Source organism: Tenrec ecaudatus, chromosome 8 (genome assembly GCF_050624435.1).
Source record: "Tenrec ecaudatus isolate mTenEca1 chromosome 8, mTenEca1.hap1, whole genome shotgun sequence".
Taxonomy (NCBI): domain Eukaryota; kingdom Metazoa; phylum Chordata; class Mammalia; order Afrosoricida; family Tenrecidae; genus Tenrec; species Tenrec ecaudatus.
Genome location: NC_134537.1, coordinates 121,986,856 through 122,004,129, shown reverse-complemented (window position 1 = coordinate 122,004,129; position 17,274 = coordinate 121,986,856). Strand labels below are relative to the sequence as shown.

The 17,274-nt window shown below is 41.7% G+C and overlaps 1 protein-coding gene across 4 annotated transcripts in view; it reads right to left on the bottom strand.

The window, feature by feature from the left end:
• FAT1 (FAT atypical cadherin 1) overlaps window positions 1-17,274 on the bottom strand; it is a 151,221-nt gene that overhangs the window by 25,174 nt on the left and 108,773 nt on the right. For all 4 annotated transcript variants that reach the window (XR_012785746.1, XM_075556789.1, XM_075556791.1 and 1 more), the window contains exons 10-13: window positions 8,524-12,591; window positions 7,593-7,789; window positions 3,969-4,122; window positions 2,897-3,130 (exon numbers count right to left, since the gene is read on the bottom strand). Coding sequence is in view for 3 of the 4 variants with exons in the window: in XM_075556789.1 (XP_075412904.1) it covers window positions 2,897-3,130; window positions 3,969-4,122; window positions 7,593-7,789; window positions 8,524-12,591 (4,653 nt within the window). In the remaining variant the exon portion in view is untranslated. The remainder of the gene's footprint in view (window positions 1-2,896; window positions 3,131-3,968; window positions 4,123-7,592; window positions 7,790-8,523; window positions 12,592-17,274) is intronic.

Below are 17,274 nucleotides of genomic sequence, written 5' to 3'. Positions count from 1 at the left end.
CATTCTACAAAACAATGGAGGAAATCACTTTTAGATTCTGCTATCAAATTCTACAGTCTCTATATTTTCCATAAAAATACTAAAAAATATCTGTGAAGCAATAACAATAAAGCATTTCCTTTTAGTCTTTGGCAATGATACTGGGATCGTTTTGTGTCACTATTGGCTAATAACTATGCAGTAAATAAATCTAATGGGATAGACCTAATTAGTTAATACACTTACTAACTAGCAATATAATGACACCACAAGCAGCCCTGGACTGGTTGCAGGCAAGACTTAAATACTGATTAAAAATTAGTTACTTATTCTAAAGTTTTCACTCCAGTCTGTGGCTACTCATGGGTCACCTCTCTCTGTCACCCTACATTCAAGAAAATCAAACACTTGCTGAGTCCCATAACATCCTCACAACCATCGATAGTTGGTTGCAGCCACTCTATCAATCCAGCTCATGGAAAATCTTCCTCTTCTGGTAAGACAAAATATCCTCCTCCAAAAATGAATCCGGCCTGATTACAATCTCAAAGTATGGGATATAACGTCTGCCATGCTAGCTGTTAAGGAGCATTGTGGCTGTAATTTTTCCAAGATTTGTTCATTCTTCTGGAAGTTTCATGAGATGCTTAATATTCTTAGGCAACATAATTCAAATGCATCAATCCTTTTCCGGTTTCCCTTATTCGGTGTCAGTTTTTCACATGCATATGAAGCCGAAGAAATTACTGTGGTTTAGATCAGGGGCACTTTGTCCTCAAGGGGACACCATGGCTTCTCAGCACTTTTAAAGAGGACTTTGACAGCACATTCGTCCAAGGAAATAAGTAGTTAGACTTCCCAACTGTTGCTTTCATAGGTGAGATTGTGAAATTAAATCCTTGATAACGCCGGTGCTCTAGTTAATCATTACATGTTCGCGTGTCCAGCGGTGAGGGTTTTTGCTTTCTTTATGCTGGTAATCTACAGTGAGACCTGTAGTCTTTGACCTTTCTGAGTACCGTAAATACTCAAGTTTAAGCCAAGTTTATCAGCATATTTAAAATGCAGTTTTTGTGTTAAAATTAGGTGCCTTGGCTGATATTCAGGTTGGCTTATATTCGAGTATATACGGTAAGTGCTTTCAGTCTTCTTTGTTTTCAGCGAGCAAAGTTGTGTCCTTTGCCTGTCTCAGGGGGCTAATAACCCTTCCTGTGATCCCGATGTCCCATTCTTCTTCAGGTAGCCCAGTTTCTTACAGTGCAAAGATACACCCTGGTGGTCACACTTCCTGATTCTGGAAGCAGATTTCGCTCTGTAAAACAACTGCCTCTGCACACACATTGGGTCCCAGGAGCACAATTTACTGCTGTGGAACTTGCAATGTTTTCCAAATTTGCTATGATCCACACAGTTGAATAACTGCAGTCAATAAAATAGATACTGTATATACTCGTGTATAAGCCAAGTTTTTCAGCACATTTTTAATGCAGGTTTGTGGTAAAATTAGACGCCTCGACTGATATTCAGGTTGGCTTATACTCGAGTATATACGGTAAACATATCCCCGTTATGCTCAACTTTCAACGAAGATCCATTTGACACCTTCCTTCTGAATTCAGTTTGAATTTGGGGTAATTCACTGACAGCCATTTTTGTACTTATATTCAGAATTTTACTTGTATGTGATATTAATAATATAATTTGATCATTTCCCCATTTTACTGGATTGCTTTGTTTTTTTAATGGGCACAATTATAAACGTCTTCCAGTAGACTGGCCAGGCAACTGTCTCTCAAATTAGACTAAGAAGAACCTCCAGCATGGCATCTCTTACTTGAAACATCTCAATTGGTGTAAACATCTCAATTCTTATAGCCTTTTCACTGCATCCTGAACTTCTTTTTCTTTAATACCATTGGTTACCTCTTAAAATGGTTGAATGCCAACCGATCTCATTTGGTATGGTGACTCTGTGTATTCTTTCCACTCTCTTGATGCTTCCTGCACTGCTTGATGTTTGGGGTATTGAACCATTCAATATTGCACCTCCAGGTTTGGATTTCTTTGTTTCCAGTTTTTCCAATCCAATCACTCATGATGGTCGATCTTGACTGCACGTTTGCTCAATTTCAGACTGCAGGATAGTAAAACTCTTCTGTTTCTTCATCTTTGGATTTGGTGGTGCATGTAAACTGAATAATAGTTGACTTACTTGTCTACGTTTTGTAAGGTGTATGGATATGATCCCATCACTGAGAGCATTGAGTAGATCTTGAAATGTTCTTTGCCAATTACTGCAATGTCATTCCTCTTCCCTTTGTCATCCCAGGATGGTACACACCAGCCCTCTCCACTCACGAACGACAACAGTAAGCACCGTCCTCTTCAAGTACTGCTTTCATCTGCACACCTTTCAATAGTCCTAGTTCCACACTTCTTACATGCTACACGCCGATTACCAACAGCGGTTTGCACCTCTTCTCATTTCTAAATCACGCTTCCTCGGTAAATGAAGGTCCTGAAAGCTTTACTCTGTCCAAGCCATTAAGGTCAACTCTATTCATTAAGGCCAACTGGATCCAAACTATTTCCAATCTTAGGGACTTAACTTTCTGTCACTAGTCAGACAATGTCCCATTGCTATTCATAAGGCTTAAGTGGCCCTTTTTACTAGGTCCTCATGTTCTTCTTCAGTCAGTGCCAGTGTGGGAGCTCTGCTGAAAGCTGCACATCGTGGTTAAAGTTGTTGGCATTTCAAATACCAGCGGCCTAACTTCCAGCGTCGCAGCAACCCAGAGGCCCCGATCGTATGTCGCATCGACAGGTGAGCAGGTGCGAAGGAATGAAATACCACAACAATGAGACATAGTCAATATGCATAAACATCAAACACACTAGATTTAGAGGACATGATTACCTGCGTCTGCGTCTGTGGCTTGCACTCTCGTCAACAGCGTTCCAGGTTCTGTGTTCTCAAACACAGTAATGGTGTACGGGTCAGCAGAGAACTCCGGGGCATTATCATTCACATCTTCTAATGTGACCACAACACTCGCTTGACAGAATCTGCCACCCCCGTCTGTTGCCTTGACTAGAAGATTATAAACTGCTTGCTCCTCACGATCAAGAGGAGCTAATGTTTTCAGTTCACCTAAAAACAAAGAAATGTAAACGGCTCACTTGAAATTTAAAACATCAAATTAAATAGTGTATCTCATGTCTTCCATATTCTCTTCAAATTAAAAATCGGAATCTTGGTCTTCCTTTGGATACTAATTTTAGCAAGGGCACCGTCAACTGCATGAACATACTGAGCCCAGGTTTTTGTGTTTTTTTTGAGCCCAGGTTTTCTAATCTGGCCAGGTGCATGCTCTTTATAAAGTTGTTAAGACCTCATAGAATGTCAACAAATCACAGTGGTTAAATTACCAAACTATGAAATAATTTAATTAACTCAGAGATGAAAATTTTTTACACTGATATTTTCACATTTAGTTCTTTAGAAAATGTGACAAAAGAGTAGAGAAACCTTATTAGAAAACCATTATTTAAACTCCAAATTTAAGAAAACACCATTTACAAAAGGAAAAAATTCTAGAAATTAAAAAATTAAGACATTCTGAAAAAAAAGACAGTATGAATTATTTTAAGTACGGCTCATACATGTTGATGGTCACATATTCAAGAAACCCAGCTAAAAAATATAAAAATGAATATAGCAGGATGCTAGAGATATGCTTAAAAAGACATGTAGATATAAACAACTTTTCAAAATTGGAGTCATTGGTTCAAGAAGATATTGGTGACCCTAAGCTTTCTTTTAATCTCATGCCAATTGTAACAAGTAAAATGCTGTTCAGATGTCTACAAGATCGTATCTGTGTAGCAGCAGTGTCAATCTGCAAAAGGTAAAAACCTACATGTTTCTAAATCACATATAGGATTTTTGTTAGAAAACTCAATTAATTTGCCCCCAAACTAATCATTACCTGTTTCTGGATTTAGTTTGAATTTTTCTGCACCTTGGCCAAATAACGTGTACGTAATTTCAGCATTGGACCGGATGTCTGCATCTGTAGCAGAGACCTGCATGATCAACTTCCCAGGAAAGGCGTCTTCTGGAATTGTGTCTGAATAGAGAGTCTACAGAGATTATAAACAATGTCGTTAGCCTGAAACACTCAAAGTCAGCCTGGTTGCCAAGGGAACTCTTGAAAAGAAATCCTATTTGGCAACAAAAAATATCAGAGATGACTAAGGTTAAAAATCTAAGACTATCCTGGAAAGACTAACTAACAGCACTGAACCTACAGAATGCTGCAGTGAGAGTCGGTTTCCTATTTGGTTATGTAAATTCCTATGAGAAAATCTAAGTAGCATTCTGTATTGATCTAAGTCCCAGAGAAAATCATTAATTGCCATTTCATATCTGCTGCCTGCAATCATTCCTAACACACAATCAAATGACTACAGTTGGGGCAGATGTGAGCCCCAAGTATTTCCCACAGCCACAAAGATGGCACATGATGCTAAGCCGGGGCCCTTGTACACCTCTCAGTGTTTCTCCACTTTGTAGCGGACCCTCAAGTACACAGAACCGGGACTTCCAGATCCACTATCAGGAATTCATGCCATCAACTGAAACATAGGAGAAGTAGATACAATCTTAATGAATTTCTTTTCCTAAATTTGAGCTCTATTATCAGTGAGCTATGTTTTAGAACCCAAGAAAAAGAAAACTGTACACAACTAAAGAATTCAATTACCTAGCGTCTTACTTCTACTATTCCCAGGAGTGACGATAACCTCCCAACAGTATGAAAATACGTAAGCATAAATAGTAGTGGTTGTGTGAGTTATTTAATGTGGTTCTTCAAGTCAAAGTCTCTAACTTCCATCAAAGGACGTTTTCCCACATAGGTCTGGTAAGACGGTGCGGGAAGATACCGCTAGGATTCATCTTTTGAGTAATTTTGAATAAAAGTCCCTGGAATGCCATCCTGCTGCGCATAAAAAGAGCTCTCTGAGAGAAGCAGAGGAGGATCTCATTACTAGCAAGAGAGAGGAGTAGAGCAGGTCCTCTGGACCCTGGACTCCGGGCACAGTGAACCTCCTGAATCCAGAGACAGTTATAACAGCAAAGGAACGGCAGCAGAACCAGGAGCCAGAGCATTGGACAGACGGATGGACTTCCAGAGCCACAGAGCAAGTAAACCTGAGTGCTTGCTGTGCAGGAGGCTGGCTCTGGGCACTGAACTGGAGGAGTTGGGCTTACTGGCCCACGGAGGTGGAGCTGAGTCCCTTGCGCTGAGGCTGACTGGAGTGTGGTGCCTCTGGGCACTTAATTCAAAGCCCTGAGTTTGCTAACTTGGAGGACAGCTCAATGCCTTTAGGTGTTTGTGCTTACAGTGGAATGCAATGTCCTTTAGGCATTTATAAAGCAAACCTGAAAGAACTTTGTAACATGTCCTGTTAAACAACTTCATCCTGAGCATTTCTCACTGGCATTACAACCTTTAAACTTCCTTAGTAAACCTTTTAATTCTCAACAGTTAAACACATTAAAAAAAAAGGTGAAGGCATTGATTGTTTGTTCTTTTTTACTATTTGCTCCCCTTTTACTCAGATTTTGATATATTATTTGATAAGTGAATTTAATGTCTCTTCCAATTTTAAATATGGCGGGAATGGGCTTCGTAAGCAGGGCATATTTGCGCTGTTATTTATGTTAGACAGACATCACTTGCATCTGTGTTGCTGCACGGGCACGTGCTCTTCAAAACATGACCCATAAAAGTCCACAGGCGGATTGGAATGCATTCCTCATTCCTCGCAAGTCCACTTTCTCCTCACAGCTGAAGTTTTAAAATTGTGGTGGCAACACACAAAACAAAACTATCTTAACAATTCCTACACGCACAATTCTTTGCCACTGACTCCATTCTTCACATTTCTGAGGTAACTGTAAGTTTCTATCTGCCTAATAACAGCTCTGTTACTTCCCATGGCTTTCAACAGATCTCAGTCACTCAATCTGGACCCTTCTCCAAGTCCTCAGGCTCCCTTCAAAGTCCACGCACCTCTGTACACAACCTTCCTAAGCTTCTTATTTCCTTTATTCTCGCTTCCTTAGGAAAGAGGGGGCTTCAAAAACTTCTTGGAAAAATAGAATTAAAAGAAAATGGAATGTGTCCATGAACTTTTTGAAGCCTGTAACTCCTGCAATCAGGCTTCCACTCACCCCATGATACCGAGACGGGCATCTCCAAATCAGCCCGTGTGCACTTCAGCGCCGTGGTTGGTTGGTGGTTTTAAATCTGCCTCCTCCCTCGGCTTCCTTCTAAAAACACTGCCTTAAAGCTACAGAGCTCTGAACTGATAGGGCTCTCTTCCTCGTCCCTCCGCTCTTCTTCTCAAGAAAATACCCATCTCTTCTCTTGCTCCTTTTGTATGATCCTCTCTGTGATTCCAATGATCCGTTTCCCACAGAAACTTCGACGTGCACTTATCCTTCTCTACCTTCAATCTCGCCGTCTCTAAATAACACACTCACTTGAATGGCCCCGTTTGCCTTCAACTCAACAAATGTGAACTGAAAGTCAACCTACTTTCTCTACAACCAATTCCCCTCCATTTTCATCACTGCCTTGAACAAACTCTCAATCGCTCCTGTAGGACACCTTGCAAGCAAATAACTCAACACTTATGAGGCCGTCATGAGTGGGCAGGGGTCGAATGCTACCAGTTGCCCTTCGTAGTTTCTTTTGTTCTTTGATTCTGTCTGCCAGCGCTTCCTACGCTATTATTTCCATTTTCACTATTCCTCTTCTGGAAAAGGAACATACCACCAAATCTTTAGACAACTCTTGGAAAACCATCTGTATAACACATTCTCGACTTTCCTTATATGACACGACAGTGCCTTCAAAACCTAGTAGTTTATCTGTCTACCAGTCTCACTGTCCGCCCCCAATTTCTTCCCCCTACACTCAACACAAACTCTCACCATCTAGCAAGCAAGCTAAGCCACTTAACATTGCCACACAAGCATTTTCTCTTATATCCATCTTTCCACATCTACCCTTGATGTCTGATGACTACCTCCCCAAAGACTGGTCCTAAGACTCATCTCGTCACATTGTCCCCTCTTCTTTGGTGTGCATATATTTTCTTTTTCACTAAATGGTGAGCTCTACAGGTTCAGGAGCCAGGCTGATAAGTTCTTGGTTTCATTAGAGTTAAATGCTTCCAAAATGAGTGCTGTAGGAAAATTTGTGTATATAATATTGCTGGCCAGATCTCCCCCCAAAGTAACTTCACCCCAACTGAAGGGAAACCCTTCATAAAACGATCACAGGCAGACAGCTGCATTCCTGTCCATACCTGAAGTTTCATGGAATAAGGCTTTGGAGCGCTATCAAATTTCAAAGCTTTAAGGATTTCTGAATTTTTTCTAACTTGTTTACCCATTTAACCCCTGCCTTTGCTTAAAATGGAAGGGAATGTGACATAAAACACATTTGAATGCCTCAAAGCATTGCATGATAGTCTTATTCAAAGTCCTAAGAGAAGAAATTCCAACTCATAGTATTATCAAGAAGAGAGTGGCCTACCTTTTCACAAACTGGAGTGTTATCATTGGCGTCGAGAACTTTGACTTCAACTATGGCTTTTGAAGAGAAGGTGCCATCAGTCGCTGTGATAGTCAGAAGATAATTATCCTTTTGCTCACGGTCCAGTGGTTTCTTCACATACACCTTCCACTCATTCTGCATATTTTCAATAGCAAACTGGCCCAAAGGATCCCCACCTATTAAATCATTGGAGAAGAGAAATAAGTAACTGTAAAGTTAGGCTATACAAACGACACAGAATGCTAATTTGCTTAAAAAGCTAAGGATTTAAGTATATTTAGCTTCGGCATATACTTGTGTTAGCATTTCTATTTCTAAATAAATGAAACCCCTGCAATGTTTTCTTGAACACAAGTTATAAGGCCTAGTAAACAAAAATTTAGCTTATAAGTTAACTATTATTTTTCCCCTCTGATTATCATATATTTGTTACAGACTAAGTCTAAAATTCAACAGTTCCAAGGGGCTTCAAAAAGTTTGTGGGAAAATCCTAATATCTGTCCGTTCCACTCCTCTATGAACTTGTTTTAGCCTCCTTTTATATAAAAACCAAAGTCACTGCCACTAAGTCAATTATGATTCATAGCAACTCTGTAGGGCAGAGTAGACCCAACCTGGTGGGTTTCCCAGACTGTCAATCACTACAGGAGTGGAACGCCTCATCCTCCCTGGAGCAGCTGATGGTTTGTCTCCATGCATAACCCAGACATCAAAAGACATTAAGGAAATAATACTTAGCTTTCTTCTGGTAAAGATCTTAAAATGTATTGTTACAGATGCTACTTTTATTACTTTAGATACATTTCACTACGTCATCCTAATAACTCCCAGTTCCAAGGAACTTCTTTCTCAGAGGATTTATACTTCTAATACGATTTAATTTAAGAAGAATCTGGTGTGAAATGTTTACCTGTGATGTAATATGTAACTTGTCTGTTGATCTCCTCAGAATCTGCATCTGTGGTACTTAAGATGGCAATTATACCGCCCGGAGGATCATCCTCACTCACGGTCCCTTTATAAATCTCGGCCGTGAACCGCGGAGGACTGTCGTTGACGTCAGTCACGGTGACCTCCACAATGGCTGTGGAGGACAGCTGAACCTCTTCCCCATGATCCGATGCCACCACTTTAATCTGGTAATTGCTCCTCTTTTCATGGTCAAGTTCCTTTAGAGTTGTAATCCAGCCTGTCTCCATGTTGATGGTGAAAGATTCTATGACTTCCACACTTTGTGTCTGATCTAGACTGTACATCACTTGGCCATTGGTTCCCGAGTCTTTGTCAGACGCCCTGGTCTGGATGACTTTACTTCCCCCTGGCAGGTTTTCAACAATAAAGGCCTCGTACGGATTAGATTCCAAGACAGGACTGTTATCATTTGCATCTTTCACCTGGATACTCACATCTACGGAAGCCACCACCTCATAGTCCTCATGAGTGCCCTGAGCTAGTATGGAAAACTGATACCACTTTGTGGTCTCATGATCAAGACTCTTCTCCAGTTTCAATCTCCCGCTCTGTCTGTCAATCACAAAGAATTCGTCGCGATTGCTTTCGGGTGTGCTCCCCTTGATGAGGCTGTAAAGAACAGGGCCACGGTGATCTGCTCGGATGAGATCTATCTCTGTGCCAATCGGGATGTCTTCTGAGATGGCATAGGTATAAAAGGGTTCTGAGAACCTTGGAAGCGGCACTTCTGGTGGAAGTATCTTAACATAGACGGGAACAACAGATTCTTTTTGTGGAGACCCGTTATCCACGGCTCTCACGAAGAAAGTGAAGAGCTCATTCTCTAAACCAATTAGGCTTTCCTTTGTGGTAAGGACGCCAGACAGTCTGTTAATTTCCAAATTCTCTTTAACACTTTCAGAATCCGCTTCGATGGCATAGGTGACATCGGCATTGGACCCCTCATCAGCGTCACTGGCCAGAACTTTCATGACCGATGTCCCCTTAGGCACATCGGATCCGATGTTCACTTCATACTTGGTGGCTCGAAACTGGGGTGCATTGTCATTGTCGTCTGTGAGGATGACGTTAAGGGTGCAGAAAGCAACTTTCCCTCCGGCATCCTTAGCCATTAAACGGACTGCAATCACTTTCTCCGCTGGGGTCTCTCGATCAAGTCTCTCCAAAGTAAATATCTGTCCCCTCTCATTTGTGTAAAACCTGTCTTTGGCAAAGTCGTTGACAATGTGGTAGGTGATGTGACCATAAATCCCAGAATCTTCATCAGTTGCTCTGACTTCGGTCACCAAGGTCTGTAAGGGCGCGCTCTCGGCTAGCTCTACTTCATATTCATTCTGAGGGAAAACAGGGCTGTGCAGGTTGCCTCCAGTGACAGTTACCCGGACCTGAGCTGAACTTCTGAAGACACCATCGGACACGGAGACGTTCAGGTGGTAAAGCGGCTTCAAGGTATGCCGGCGCAGGTTGGAGAGGGCGATGATGCCCGTTTCAATGTCAATGACAAAATTCTTATGCTCATTGCCTGACAGAATGGAGTATTCCAACGTGTCGGTGTCTGAACTGTCTGCATCATAGGCTTTTACACAAGTCACAAAAAGCCCGGGGGTGGCATGTTCGCTGATCTTGGCTTCATACATCTGCTGGTCAAACAGGGGTGGGTTGTCATTGAGGTCAGTGACGTCCACCGTGACAATCACTTCACTGCTCAGGGCGGGCATGCCGCTGTCAGTGACCCTGACAAATAGCTTGTGCTGCTGGAGCTGCTCATAATCCAAAGTCCTGACTAGTGAAATCAGACCAGTGCTGCTATCGATGTGAAAATGATCATGGCTCGTGCTGTGATTGCCAAACATCTGGTATGAAATTCCTCTGTTTGGTTCTGAATCCGAATCTGTGGCTCTAACTTGAATGACAGACGTTCCAATTACAGAAGCCTCGGACAGGGTTGCAGTGTACGACTGCTGAGCAAACACTGGAGGGTTATCGTTGATGTCTTCCACAATAATGTCAACAAAGACCTCAGCGTGAGCATCGGTCAAGGAGTCAGTGGCTCGTATGCACAATTTATATGCGGGGTGGGCCTCGAAATCCAAAGGAGCAATGACATTGATAACTCCCGTGTTGAAGTTAATGGTAAACTGGCTAAAAGGATCCCCATCTGTGATGCTGTAGAAGACTTTCAATCCTTCTGGACTGTTAGCTTGCACGTGGACCACTGGACTGTGCATCTGAACATTCTCGGGAACCTCTGCACTGTAAAAAGGCTTTTCAAACACAGGCATGGCTTTATTCACAACAGTGACTGGCACGATGACCTCCGCTGAGAAGGCTGGGTTTCCTCCATCTTTTGCCACCACGGTGATGAGATATTCCTTATTTAAGGTGTCTGGTTCAAACCGTTTTTTCAGTGAAATCTCACCTGAGGGTCCGATTTGAAAATGTTCATGATGCTCCTTAAGGTAGTAATGCACTGCCCCATTCTTGCCACTGTCTCGGTCTACGGCGGTAACAGACCGGATCACGTGACCTTCCTCGGCGTCCACTTTAACCACAGCATAGTAAGGAAGGTTGACAAACACGGGTGCATTATCGTTTTGGTCCTCTACGGTGATCTTCACAACGACATGGGCAACGACTGAAGGCTTATGTTCTTCTGTGACTTCTACAACCACGTCAAACGCCTCCTGCTGCTCCCGATCAAAGGGGACACCAGTGGTCGAGAGCACTCCTGAGGTGTGGCTTATTTTGAATCTTCGATCTGGGTTGAGGATATGAAAAAACAAGGGCTCATTGATTGGATTCCCAACCGCAGTAATGACAGCTACTGTTTGGACTTCGGTGGAATTCTCCTTCACGACTGCGGAGTAGGAATCTTGGGTAAACTTTAACTGGCTTTCCCTGCTCTCTTTCACATTGATTTTCACAGAAGTAAAGCTGGCAAATCTGCCGTCAGACGCTCTGATGGTTAGCTCGTAGCGGCTTCGCAACTGAGTTGTGTTTTGAACAGTTATAGAACCCGTCTTGTAGTCCATAGAAAACTTCTCCCCGATGTTGCCTTCGGTGATGGAGTACATTAACTGAGAGAACGCACTCGAGTCGGCATCCGTGGCATTTACTGTGATGACTTTTACCCCTTTGTACGTTGGTAATAAAAGTGAAGCTTCATATAATGGTTTGGAGAACACAGGAGGGCAGTCATTAATGTCAATGACGTGGATGGTCACATTGGCTGTATGCTCAGCAAACAAACGTGGTGCCCCCATGTCGTGCACTTGTACAGTGAAATGAAAAATACTTGTTTCTTCATAGTCCAAACTTAACACTGTATGGATAGCACCGGTGCTAGAATCAATAGTAAAATATTTGTGCACAGATGGTTCCACAATGTGATAAACAAGCAAAGCATTTGATTCTTTATCAGCATCGGTCGCTCGAATCACTAGTGGGACACTGCTGTCCGTCAGGACCACACTATTAATTGAGGCTGATTCACTAATGAGGCCGATGTATTCGGCCTGCATAAAAATAGGTGCATTGTCATTTTCATCCTGGAGATGTACTAGAACAGTTGTATTAGTGGACAAGCCAGCCATGTTAGTTCCTTGAATGATCAACATATAAGTGGGCAAAGTTTCAAAATCCAGGGCTTTTTGGGTGACGATACTTCCAGAATGTGGATTGATATCAAAAGCATCAGCAATATTTCCATCTTTTATTTCATATACCACTGATGACTGACTATGGGCCATAACCATCACCACAAAACTCCCCACGCGGATGGCTTCACTAATTTCCGTGGAATATTCTTTGGATGTAAACTTGGGAGAGGCGTTGTCGGCAATGGTGACAAATATGTGCACAGGTGTTATTTCACTCATTGGTGGACTTCCCTGATCCGTAGCTTTTACCATTAGATCATATTCCACTTGGTTATTTCGATCTAATTCCTTGGCAGTTTTTATAGAACCCAAGATAGGATCAATTGTAAAAGAATTTCCAATATTTCCTGAGGGGAGGGAAAAAAACGATGTTAAGAGATTAAGTGTAATTGGAGGAGTAAGCAACAAATACACGGATTTTAAAATTGCCTTCCAAATTAGGCTCTGAAACTAAACAAATATTTCAGGAATATCAACCTTTGAAAGCAACCTCCAATTCATTTCATTTTTATCTACCTAACATAAGGTACACTTTTCAGTCTACCCATACATTATACAAAGCAGGAATCAGAATGACAAATGGACCGTTCTCTGTATTAGCGGGACGAGGAGTGTTGCAGAAGGACATGTTGCACTAATCTCGTATTTTAAAAAAGTCCACCAAACCCCCTACCAGGATGTATGCTTTAAGCATTTATCATCGGCAAGCTCCCAAGGTTCTTACTCGTTATACAAAGGAGAATCGCCTTAGTTCTCCACAGCTGCTGTAACAGAAGTGCCATCGCTTATGGCTTTAACGGGCAAGTTTATTTTCTCACAGCAGACCAGAAATCGGAGGTCGGGACTCCAGGGGCAGGGGTTCTTTGTTGGCACTGGAGGAAGATCCTTGCCTCTTTGAGCTCCTGCTCCAGAGTGATCTTCATGTGGTTGGACTTCTCTCTTCCCCCATCACGGCTTGCTTCTTTATGACTAAACTCGCCTTTTGATCAGAGAGGTGAGTGGCTTAAATCTCACCTGACACTCACTGACATGACCTCTTAATATAACAGAGAATGCCCATTCCCAAATGGGATTACAACTAATGGATGGTGTGTGGATTAGGCATTATAAAACATGTTTCTCAGGGATATAATTCAAATCCATAATAATTCATCTGTGTACCACTGATAGACATCTTTCTTTGGAAGACTAGGATTCTATTGCCTTTCTTAAATAGAAAGCGTTGAAGGATCTCGAGGTTGGGCCTACCCCACCCATTCGAGCCCTTCCACCCTTCACTGGATTATAACAGAGGTCCAGAGTCCATCCTCCTTGTCTGGGTACTGAATTTACTTTCCCCAAATGAATTAGTGTACAAAGTTAATTTGCCACTTACTTGCCTTCTCAAAATCCGTTTTCCTCTAGGGTTTAAATCAGTATTGTATTTCACAGAGTGGAATTTTCCCCCATATAAAACGACTATCCAATAAACACATCGCATGTTGAGGAAACTAACGCACGCAAAAAGATACCTAAGCCAGTTGTTGGTGTAAAAGCACAGTACTTCAGTATGATTTGCAAAACAGGAGCATAACCCAGCACTTTTCTCTCCTCTAAATACTTACTCATAGCTTTCATTTCCTTCCTCTAATACATTTTCTAAAAATTTTTCAGTCTGGTTTACATTATGTCCGTCTGATTCTGGATCCAGGCCTCAACCCCAAGACTCTGCAACAGGGCGGAGACAGCAGAGCAAGCTCTGCACCAAATTTGGCCTGAGGATGGAGGCCTGCTGCCTCTTCCAGACCTCGCAGACACAAATTTCCGGCCTGTCTATATTTACAGAGTCAACAGTCCCGGAAAGCACTCACTGCACTTTATCCCGTCATCAGCACATCAAGATCTTTTCTTAAGCCTACGTGTGCATCATCATTCCCGTCTCCCCAGATTGTGACTGCCTGCCTGCCTGAAGAAACGATACAGGCACCTTTGAGCAATTGCCTTCATTCCTTCCCCTGTAACTTTCTTCCATCAGGCAGACATTCCCAGGCTTTTGCACTCCGTGCCTCCCCAGTCACGCTCACTGATTTTCCTTCCTTCCTTCCATCCATCCATCCGTGTTATCCCTTATTCAAGTTTGACTTCATTGCCACTGCTCAGAGGTCTTTCTTCCACTTCCCCACCCTACTCTTCATAGCTCCTCCAAGTTCCCTTAACCCTGCCTTTTCCTTCCAGAGGTATCACAACCTGGCATTACATTCTATGTTCACTTTTTAACTCGCTGTTATCTGGCTTCCCACTGAAACATCAGCACCATTTAAGAGCTCTGTTTCCTATTATAGCTCCAGTGAGCCGGGGGAAAGACGATTGGCATGTAAGCACTCACTGCAATATCTGTTGAAGAAAATGATCCCTCCACATGAGCATGCTCATGTTTAGAGGAACAAGGAATTAAGGACCAAAAGGTTGGTCAATAGCCTAAAGAAAATTAATATCATTAAAGCACTATGTTTCTGTCTTTATACTTCTCTCCCTACCAACAATCATTTAAAAGTATTAACAAACAGAATGTATAGTCTAACTGGGAATCTCTGACTGACTGAAAAATGTTATGAGCCATGTGAAATTCAGGCACATTATCCGGAGCAACAGATGTAAATGAATACATTTCTGGGCTTAACACTGGTAACAAGAACATTAAAACAGGAAACCAGCTGGTAGGTGTACAGATGTGACCGGGAGAAATATGGAGAAATAATCAAATTTGCAGATAATGCACGCAACGCCATGAACAAGCAGATCACTGAGGGCTGCTAAAGGAATGACCATGTGAAGCAGACTCCTGGCCTGACACTGAAATACATGTGTGGGGCTTCTTCTGCTGGATGCAGTGAAGTTAAGCGAGTGTCTGCCAACTGGCCCATGTTTTAGCTATCTCTATAAAACTTCAATTATAGTTAACCTTATTTGGGGTAAGAAAACAAATGATGTCAATTAATCTATTTCTTCAGCATGGTCTAGTTCCAGGTACTGTGATGGTTTTTCAAGCAGCGCTTGAAAAAAAAAAAAAAAGAATAAACAGAAGTAGAAACTGTATGGCCCAGAATATGGCACTGATAGCTCTAAAGCAGAACTCAATTGTTACTGAAAATATCCTTCAATTAATTCCTTTCTCCCTAAAGACTCCTCATCAGACCAAACCTTTTGCTCATAAATTGCTGCTAATTAAACATGCAGTGCTATGGCCCAAATTTATAACCAGTCTTGTGAACTTTATTAAATGTAATCTAATACAAATTAGAAGCAGGTGATTACAATAAAACTTTAAATGAAAGGCAATGTGACTATTTTATAGTTCATACTACTCCAATAAATACACACAGATTATTCTGTATCTCACTGATAGATGTTCCCTAGTAAGTGTGTAACCTAATTTTTATAACCACCAGATACATATAGATATAAGAAAATTAAGTCCAAATTCTATATGAAAAAGTCCCTTCTCTGAGAAGAACATATAGCTCCATTCTTGAAATGCCGAATTACTAATCCCATCAGTCATTACAAGAATGTAGAGAATGCACATGCCTTTACTCAAGCTCCAGCAGTCCTGTGTTAGCCACCCCGTCGGTGAAAATTATGTGAAAGCTGAGGGAAAGTCTAACATTTACTCCTACACAAACAGCTTGTCTGAGCAAATTATTTTATTGAAATGCTTAGGCATGCACAAATGGAATGCGCTGTTTTTCTAACTGCTGAATTTCCAAACCAGTGGAAAAAAACAACTTTATTCAAGGCACTAACCACATGACAATTCATTTTAAGGCCATGATTACAGGCAGTATCTAAAATCTTATTAGTTGCGTAATGGATTCAATGTGGTCATTTCCAGGGAAACAAAACTTTAAATATATGAAGAAATAAAGAGAGTTGAACTGCAGAAAACAGATGGGCAAAAATTGATTTTTAATTATTCACACTTCACTTGGATTTTGATTATGAACTAAAGTGAAATATGCCTCTTCCAAGTTTAATGCCTAAGGAAAATACAGGGAAGATTCAAAAAGTTTGAGGGGGGAAAAAAAACAATTTTCTTTAAGCAGATTCTCCTACAAACTTCTTGAAGTTATGTGGTAGTATGGGTTTGTGTTTATTTTCTTAAAGTTAGGTCAAATTGAAGATCTCAATCTTTAAAAACCATAATAAACCGAGAGACCAAGAAGACTACGTTCCTTATTCTAACGGCAGCAAAGAGGAAGCTGTCTCCTCCGTGGTTCATCACACTCACCAACTAGGCGTGAGAAGGACAAGCCCCAAAGCAAAGCAGTTTCGGACTATCATTTATATATTTTAAACCAGATGTCTGTTTTAATCCAGGGCGAAATTCTTTTGCAAGTACTGTCCATCAATGGATCAATTTAACCCCTATCTATGAAGCACATTTATGAATTAGCAATTAATTAGCACACCCTGGTACATCAATGAGCTTAGTTAGTCTGTGGAATGATAATGTTAAGGGAATGAGTGAAATGAGTGACAGCGTAAAACACAACAGACAATAAGGACTTTCTGCTGGGCCACCTGTACTCACCCCCCCCCCCCCCGCCTTCTTATCATCACCAACCAGACTCTCAGCTTCTTGCCAAATTGTTCTAGACCCTGCCCAGGCCAGTAAGTAGTCGGTCTGGTCTTTTCCTTATCTGTTGCCTTGCCCAACTCTAGTCAGCTCGCCAGCCTTGTCCCATGCCTTTGGGGACTGCTATCACAGTCAAATCCCATGAATAAAACAGAATGATGAAAGGTACGTGGGAGTCAACGTGGCACAAAAGCGGTACCCAGGAGGGAACTGAAAGGCACATGACCCGCATTTATAAAAAGGCTTCGGCACATTGACAGAGAATGTCTTGCTCTGCCCAGGACAAAATATTCCTTACAGTAAATGTCAGTGGACCAGACCAGTGTTTTCCTAGTGATGAGACACAATGATTATGTGGTTAACATCACTTTTGGAATTATAAGCTTTCTTTACTGCAGGGCTTTGCAGCACCCCT